Source organism: Gymnoscopelus microlampas (genome assembly GCF_963454915.1).
Source record: "Gymnoscopelus microlampas genome assembly, chromosome: 21".
Classification (NCBI taxonomy): domain Eukaryota; kingdom Metazoa; phylum Chordata; class Actinopteri; order Myctophiformes; family Myctophidae; genus Gymnoscopelus; species Gymnoscopelus microlampas.
Genome location: NC_139958.1, coordinates 23,664,119 through 23,673,374, shown reverse-complemented (window position 1 = coordinate 23,673,374; position 9,256 = coordinate 23,664,119). Strand labels below are relative to the sequence as shown.

The 9,256-nt window shown below is 42.9% G+C and overlaps 1 protein-coding gene across 1 annotated transcript; it reads right to left on the bottom strand.

The window, feature by feature from the left end:
* Window positions 1-506: 506 nt before the first annotated feature.
* LOC311038141 (apelin receptor B-like) lies at window positions 507-2,326 on the bottom strand. Its single transcript, XM_084047498.1, has one exon. The coding sequence runs from the start codon at window positions 2,211-2,213 to the stop codon at window positions 1,137-1,139; it is 1,077 nt and encodes a 358-aa protein (XP_083903624.1). The 5' UTR covers window positions 2,214-2,326; the 3' UTR covers window positions 507-1,136.
* Window positions 2,327-9,256: the final 6,930 nt, after the last annotated feature.

Below are 9,256 nucleotides of genomic sequence, written 5' to 3'. Positions count from 1 at the left end.
AAATTCATTCCAACAAGTCTTAACAAGCAATAACAAGTAACAGACAGACCATGGAGAATTATTTTTGGTTAATCCACCTTTTTTTATTATTACAAATCATAAAGATTAACTCAATATAATGCATATTCACAATGTATATTCACATAATGTACTCATCAACGGTCAAGGTTTCTTTATCATTCCAAAGAGTTCACCGTCACACTTACATTCAATTACAGTAACAAGACACACACACACACACACACACACACACACACACACACACACACACACACACACACACACACACACACACACACACACACACACACACACACACACACACACACACACACACACACACACACACACACACACACACACACACACACACACACTTTCGTCTGTCAGAGCAGCCAGTCAACTTTTAATTGGCCCCCCACCCTCCTCAAAACATTTGTCAGCTGCCATCTGTCTGTCTGTCTGGGACGCCCCACACCCCCCCACCCCACCCACCATGCCCTTGTCTCTCCTTACAACACTTATCAGACTCTCAGTCACCTCTTGCTGACTCTCAACCCCATTCACACATACACACAAAATACCGTCGACTGGTGTATATAGATCACGTAAGAGGGAGGGAATTGCACCTCAAGTGCTTACAAATGAAAACAACAACAGCATGTGGCAAAATCATGAATAATACAATTCACAAGAGCTAGAGGACATCAGAGTTCCAAGCTCTACACTTTGCATCAACTCCACATAAACCAAAAGAAACATACGGGTCCATTGGTCCATTTGACACACATTCCACCGTGTCCAAAATGCTTGCATTGTCCTGCAGCTCGTTCCCTTGTTTTAAGAAGTTTGGTTTTGCATCAAACATCCCTTCCACTGAAAGTCAGGGAGGAAAATGTCTGTGGTCAGAGCTAATACACCACATTCCTCACTTTTCTTTATCCAGTCACACAGGTAACATGTTTAGCTTTGTTTATACCTCACAGTCCACAAAACCATAGGGAAGTAAAAGATGTCACCCTGTCAACTGACCAAATAATGCTCAGCTGAAACACTTTGATTCACCTGCATTGTTTAAGTGGAGGTTGGACATAATCATTAGTCACCCGTTTCTTGACATACTACGTGTGGTGATGTCACACCTTAGTGGCCAGGGACTGAGCCTCTGTCTTTTGGGAGGATAGCGAGATGACAGGGCTGGCATGCAATGCCTTCTTTAGGTTGAGCAGGCACAGGCATTGGGAGCGAAAGCGCAGGTCAAAGAAGGCATAAAGGAAGGGGTTGAGGCAGCTGTTGACGTATGCCAGGCAGGTGGCGTATGGGTGAGCCAGGAGGAGGAAACGCAGGAAGGCACATGTGCCAGGAGCCAGGTCCAGGTAGGAGAGTGCATCAGCACTCTTCACCACGTGGAAGGGTGTCCAACAGGCAGCGAACACCACCACCAGTGTGGTAATAATCTTCAGGAGTCTCCGCTTGCGTTGGTCTTCCTTGCGCAGGCTGTTGAAGTGGCGGGTGACGGTGCATCCGATGAAGCAGTAGCACACCATCATGGCCAGGAAAGGTAGAATAAATCCCAGGGCTGAAGAGGAGAGGCTGAGACCGGCCACCCATAGGTTCTCTGTGTTCTTGTCTGTTACCACCAGGCTGAAGTCCATGCCGCAGGAGGTCCGGTTGACTGTTTCATCATGTTTTGTGGTGCGGAAGATCAGAGTGGGGGCAGCCAGTAGACCAGACAGAAGCCAAATGATTGTCAGGGAAGCCCTCATGTGGCCCCGCGTGCGAAGCTGTGTGCTGGACAAGGAGTGGACAATGGCCAGGTAACGGTCAAAGCTCATACAGGTGAGGCAGAAAACGCTGGCGTACATGTTCAACAGGACCACGTAGCTGCTGATCTTGCAGAGGGCCACTCCAAAGGGCCAGTGGTAGCCCATGGCAGTGTACACTGCCCAGAGAGGCAGAGTGACCACAAAGGTAAGGTCAGCTAAAGCCAGGTTGCCTATGTAGACATCAGCAGCCCGCCGTTTGCCCTGTGCTCGCCATACAGTGAAGATGACCACTCCGTTTCCAGACAGGCCGAGGATGAAGATGAGCATGTAGAGCACTGGGATGACAGAGTATGAAGGCCCCCACTCGGAATAGTCACACATGGTGGAATTTTCGTTCTCCTCATAGTCATAGTACTCATCATAAAGACTTTCATTTGGCCCCTCCATCTCCTTTTGTTCCTCACAGATGATCCGTTCTTGTATTTGAAATCTGTTAAATCTGTTGAAAAGCTAGGATAGGGTTTAGTCTCTGTAGTTTCAAATGAATTAAGGTTAGCAAGTAGCAACAATGTCCAATGTAAATAAGTCCGAGGAGAAGTGGTCTTGTCAGCACTCTGAAATCTGTTGCTTGCTACATCTGATCGGAGCGGCCTGGCCTTTATATACCCTTGCAGCACTATGTGCCCTTCTAGGACATCCCCTAGCCCCCCCTACTAGGACATCCCCCAGCCCCCCCCCCCCCCCCCCCCCCCCCTCCCTCCCCTTTCCCCTCTGTCTCCTCTCTGGTCTGAAGAGCACGCTCATTCACAGCACACACCCACCATTCTCTCTGCTCATTACATATGCGCTTGAAATAATTACACGATGATCAGGCTATCACGAATAATGTCGCAACAAAAATAATTCAAGCAAAATAAAGCAGAGTTTCCATTGTAAAAATGGGTCAATTAATAATTAATAACAAAATAAAAACCCTGAATGAATGTGTAGAATATATACATTAAATATCTTCAATGATCACAAATGTATTTATTTAAGATATCATTAGTTTTTTAACAGTACACATTGATTATATATTTCTACACTAACTACGAACCGTGTCTTGACATGTCATGACTCCTAAGTTGTTTTACCAATGAGCTGTTTTACAATTAATTTGTCAATGCAGGTTCGTTCTCACACTGGAGCACTGTAGGCCTACTCCAAGTTGACTACTCCAATAGACTACTACAGCATTTCCATGTTAATGTTTGTTGTTTCATGGCTGTACATGTTGAAACATGTATTCTACTGACAACTAAATTAAAATGCCTTGAGCCCTAAGGAACTGCTGTGCAGATATAATATGTCTACCATTTTAATATAACTTTGCTGCTATAATGAATACATCGCTTTGCAGGGTGCCAAACAGTGAACCCTTTGAAAATGTAAACATTCAGTAGACAGTTGAAAAAGATGTTGTCGAATTACTTCATACAGTGTAGATGATAATTATAAAGGTAATATAATATGACTAATAATACTACTATTAACAATAATAATAATAATTTGTTTATCACTGTTTAAAACACATACAAATTCCCATAACAAGTAAAAAACACTGGGTGTAAAGATAATGAAGAACAGAAGGTTAAACAGTCAAATTAAGAATAAGAGACATTTTAAATAAAATCTAACATCCAAGGGTGAAATGATGTGTCATGTGTTTAATTTTGCCAGTAAACTTGCAATCTGGAATGATGGCACAGTTTGTGTCAAGAGGATTATTAAGGCATATTATAAGTGCATGATTACGTTTGTCAGTGTCATTAAATAAACAAGACAGGTTCTAATAATGGCGTGGCTTCCCTGTTGATCTCTGACATCATGTTGATGACATTATATTGATGATGTGAGTCTTTCCCAAATATGGTGGGATGGTGAATCTGAGATTTATAATTCCCCCAAATTAATGTGAAAACATTCAGAGATTTAATTCCTTGGCCGCCTGCTCAAGAAATTTGGCATTAATCTGCCTAGTGGTTTGCAAGAGCTATGGACACAGAAACAGACAGATACACACAGACTCTCTTCTAGACGGCTTGCCCCTATAATCTTGTAGGTGCCACAAGATTTAAAAGAAAACTAGAACCAGGAGACCTGGTACTGCCAGACCCCTAGTGGTTGAAATCTGAATGGCCGGGCTTCGCATGACGTGTGTCCCTTCTATGTCCCTTCTATGACGAAAGGGGGACAGACTTTTTTGGCTGGGGCCGGGGGACAAAGTGACATACTATGTATGGACAAAACAGATACAAAGCCTCATGTAAGCCCGACCCCTTGGGTCTGGCAACAAAAATGTTATTATGATGAAATCATAATATATACTGTGATTAAACAATTACTAAGCAACTAGCCAACTATTTCTCATCTCATCTCTCTCTCTCTTTCTCCGTCTCTCTCCTCATCCTCTCTCTATGCTTTGATAGTTAAACCGACCTTTATTGATCCCGCAAGGGAAATTCAGTTGTCATAGCAGCACCGGAGCATGAAACAAAGGACAGATATAGCCACAAGATGACATCATATTGATGATGTGAGTCAAGGGTAAAGAGATACGTCTAAGCTTCAAGATTATAATTAAAAAATAATAATAAGAGGAAGTAAACAATACAAGCATAAGAAATAAGTTTAATACTAAAAAAAACAAAGGAGATTTATGGCCTTGCCTAGACCGCTGCACTTGGGCCGCCCAGGATTTGCATGTTGTATGAGCTATTAACAGGTATAAATGTAAATGTAATCAAAAAGTATGTGAACAATCTATCCCCCATACAATCTATTATTGGTAAAACATTTACAGTATTTAGCCTAGGTTTTCCCTCTTTGGTGCTTCTGTATGCAGTGACCCAGGTGGGAGAGCTCATTCTACAGCCTGTTCTGTCTCTCAGCAGAGTGGCAACAGTGGCGCCAGGGCACTGACTGTCTTAGACACAACTAGCATATCACTCAACAATCTTCTCCTCCACCGATCCCCTCCTCCTTCCTTCCATCCAAGCCCTCTTGATCCCTCGCTTTGCCCTCTTGCTATTCCTCTGATTAGGAGAACCAATTCCCGCTTGTTCAACTATTAACCAATGTCATTTACACTTTGTTTGTGACAGCTATTATGACACAAGGTCATGGAATTTGTAATTATACTGATGGGATTGTTTTTACGTGTCCCCACCCAACCTTTGTCCCTTCTTAGTTGTCCCTTCTTAGTTGTCCCTCTAGCTTTTATCCAGCCAGCTCTTGCAGGCCATTTGACAGAACAGGAAAAGATGCAGAGAGAGTTTAGTCACAGCTAACTTCCTATCTGTATTCCAATGGAGCTGTAGTGTATTTATACTTGATCATTTGTTTTGGATTGTCGGAGTTGACAGGACTATGAATCTACAGATATATTAAGAATTGGTGTCAATTACCTCATTCAACCCACCCACTGACTGTAGCACGGAAATGTTATGAAGACGCAAGTTTTTATCAATATAAAATGATGGAAACATTAAAGCAAACTAAGGCACTGTAAGAAACCCTTTACAAACTTCTGTGCATATGATAGAATGTTGGCTCCACATTTGATTATGACAATGATACTGATAAGTAATCCAACATTCCCTAAGAGTGACAAGTTCCGATGGAACAGATGCATTCCATCTTGACCACTGCTCCTTTCTCTTACAATTGTGCAATTTTCTTAGTTGGAACCAGCAGTCCTGTTTCCACAGAATAGAATGTTTGTCCTCTGACTAATTGCCCACCTGTCTTTCAAATCGATTGTTGTTTTTGGTACTGTGTGCTGTTTATCCTGCTAGCCCCTTATCCTCTCCTGTGTGGCCTGGTGCTGTAAACCACACACCATGAAGGCATTGGAGAAGCTCCTTGTCACGTTCCGCACGCTACCCACACCAAGGCATCTCAGTTGCCATCATCTGACTGTGATCTATCAACAAGTCAATAACGTATGAGTTATCTGAGGGACATAAAAGGGATAAATACTGAGACCACAAATATACACAAACAGACACAGATAGACACGTAGGCTGGCTGGCAGACAGATAGAGAGACGTGCACACATGCACACAGACTCAGAGAGACTGACACGCAATAACATCATACACACTATAGTGACAGACAGAGGATCCGTATCTGTCTGCAGGGCAGCTGACACCCCTTTTGATCCTCTAGTATCGTCACATGACCTTGTGTGTTAGCCGGTTTATGAGCCAGGTTCTTCTGGTATCTGTGGCGCCAAATGACTATAAGTTTGTGGAGTTGTCCTTTTGTGTGCGTGAGAGAGAGGGAGACCGAGAGTGAGAGAGAAACACAGCTCTTTTTACACACTTCTTTATTCCCTTTTAATTGTACATACTTTGATTGTTTTGTTCCACTTTTGCTTAGATGATGTAAATATATGTTTTCTCATGCCAATAAAGCCTCTTTGAATTGAAATTGTATTAAGAGAGAAAGAGAGAGAGACAGACAGACAGACAGCTAGAAAGAAAGAGAGAGAAAGAGAGACAGACAGAGAGAGAGAGAGACAGAGAGAGAGAGAGAGACAGACACAGACAGACAGACAGACAGACAGACAGACAGACAGACAGACAGACAGACAGACAGACAGACAGACAGACAGACAGACAGAGAGAGAGAGAGGGTATCAGACGGGTGATAGGACGGGGCGGCCTGACAGTTGTTTGATGTGTGCATAAGCTGTCAGAGACCACATACATTGGCCCCCTGCGGTGTGACAGCAGGTTCTGCAAGGTTTGATTTGTGATCTGACCAACGTCAGGCCAGAGACAGTAGGCACCACTCCTATCTATCTCATGATACCACACACACAACTGATAAGAACTGCTGATAACAACCTGTCAACCTGTATGATAAGGAGAATCTCTGGCAAAAACTGAGAGACTAGTCAGTTTGACCTGGCGTTCCTTAATTCACAGCCGTATCACAAGTAAACACCTTCTTCACAGCTGGAGAGTGTGAACATTTGGCCTTTTTTACAAGCCTCTTCCACTCCCCCTCCGGACCCCCTTTAAGCACGTTTAGATTATTGACACCAGCTTGCTAAACACCGTGGCCACCTAGATTGACAAGGTACACCACTGGTTGTCAAAGTAGGGTCCGGGAACCCCCAAAGGTCCTTGAGGGTGTACTTCCAGGGGGTCCCCACTCCCAGCTAATGAGGAGCTCACAAGTCGCGTCGTGTTGTGAGCTTGTAGATTGGCTATTTTTGAAAAATGTTGACAGATGTTGTCAAATGTTGACTAACCTCTTCTCGTGGTGGTCCCTGGCACACAATCTTTTCAAGGGAGTCCGTGGCCAAATACATATCAATTTGGGGGTCATTGACATGAAAATCTCTGAGAACTACTAATTTACACGTCTCAAGAGCCCGGTGATCCATCCGTTCTAACAGGCCAGTGTGACCTTAGGCTATCTCAGCAGTGACTGATAATAATAGATCTGACCATGTTCACATCAAATCTTTCAGTTGGGAAATCTGTTCATTTGGGTAAGCTAAATGGTCATACAACCAAGTATGAATTAGCCATAAGAATGTGTGACTAATGTCTCTGACTCATATTTCTCTAATTGCTCTGTTTTGTGCAAATAACCAAAACAATATTGTGATTGCTCGAGGCCATATGACAGGCTTGCGTGATTTTGTGTAATGTTTACTTTTTCATAAAAATGTATTTTTACGCTATCTGTATCTAGATCAGGGGTCTTCATCGTTTTTCAACCCAAGGACCCCCTAGCTGAGAGAGAGATGAAGCAGGGACCCCGACTATATACCAGTATGTATTGTGTTGCAGATTAAACTTTTTCATAGATTTCATAGATAGCTTCATAGACTTGTTTGACAGCACTATCATCAGTGTATGTTGGATTCATGTTGATGTGTATTTTCATGATTTAACTACTTAAACTGTCAATACTTAGTAAACTTGACCTTTCACTCTTTACTTGGTCTGCTCTTTTTTCCCTCTACACCAAACCTGTTTGTAGATAGCAGATCTACAAGTTCACAACGCCTTGCGCTGCGAGGCGTTGTGAGCTTGTAGATCTGCTATTTTTGGCCAAAGTTCTCCTCAGAATAGGGGTGCTACGGTTCAAGTGGTTAATGTAAAACATTTTTTATCCTATCACACAAAGATTTGGCGCCCCCCCTGTAGTAACTCTGAGGACCCCCTGTTGAAGACCCTTGGTATAGATGTATATCTTTATTTGTTCTATTTAACCTGTTTTCTATCTCTTTCCCTTTACTCTACCTGTTCTCTCTCTTCTCATGGAATACTACAAAACAATGGACTGCACAAAATAAATAATTTCACCCACTGTGTTACACCTGTAAAACTGTCATGTGACAAATAAAACGGATTATTTTAATTCTCCAACAGTATTTGTGATAGGTGCATGGAATGAATGAGTATGAACAACACATACATTAAAAAAAAACTATTATAGTCTGTCATTTATTTACTTTTATCCTGGGCCAGTTTTTCCAAACTTTCAGTCACCCCCCAAACATTTCCTTTGTGGATACCTGGCAAAGCATGTAGTAGTATACAACACTTCCCCATAGACACACACACACAGTAAAATCCCCAGTGTTCATTTAACTCAAATTGTAAATTTGTTGCAAGTGTAAACATGACATTTAAAACCCTATATACTTTTAAAATGACGGGGTTCCCTAGGGCTCTCGGCTCTGTACTTGGCACCTTCCTTTTTTCCCTCTACACCTGGGGCTCTATCTTGGGCCGAAGTGGCTAAACTCACTATTTGGGGATTTACCATGGCGCAAGGGGTGTTCCCATGCAAAAGTTGCTATTTTCCAACGCCAGCCTTATCCCTAAAACATCTGCGCTACCCGTTACATTATGCATAGTTGTGGTTTGGGCGTTACATTCATAAAACCAATCAACGTGCCAGATGCCATTGCTTTTAAGAAAAGACTGCGCAAGCAGTCACACTTTTGTGGATTACAGTAAAATTGTAATGACAATCACATTCACAATCACTTAATTCAGAAGTGCCGGTGCGGTGCGTCCGTGTCCACTCACTCTGCAGCCGCACTGAGGTGCTGATAACGTTGGAAACTATACACCCGAAGTTTGCGTCATACGCTCTAGCAACAACATGCCCACGGCCACACCTATAGAGGTTAGTGCGGCCATAAGATACCGCTTAGGAACGGTGCCAGCTGCCTTGTGCGTAATTCACGGGTAGGCGCAGCCCAGGATATGACCCTGTATCTCTTTGCCACAAATTGCAGATCTACAAGCTCTATGTAAAGGAAGTATTGAAGCGAACATGAAAAAAATATTTTCATGAACAAAAAATCCAACACACTGCTCTTGCTCAGATCTACAAGCTCGCAATGTGTTGCAACGTGACACGTTGTGAGCTTGCCTTGTACATATGCCATTTTCGCCGAATGTTCACCCATTTAT

Excerpts from the sequence above, each read along its gene's own strand:
- LOC311038141 (XM_084047498.1), bottom strand. The coding sequence starts at position 2,213 with ATGGAGGGGCCAAATGAAAGTCTTTATGATGAGTACTATGACTATGAG.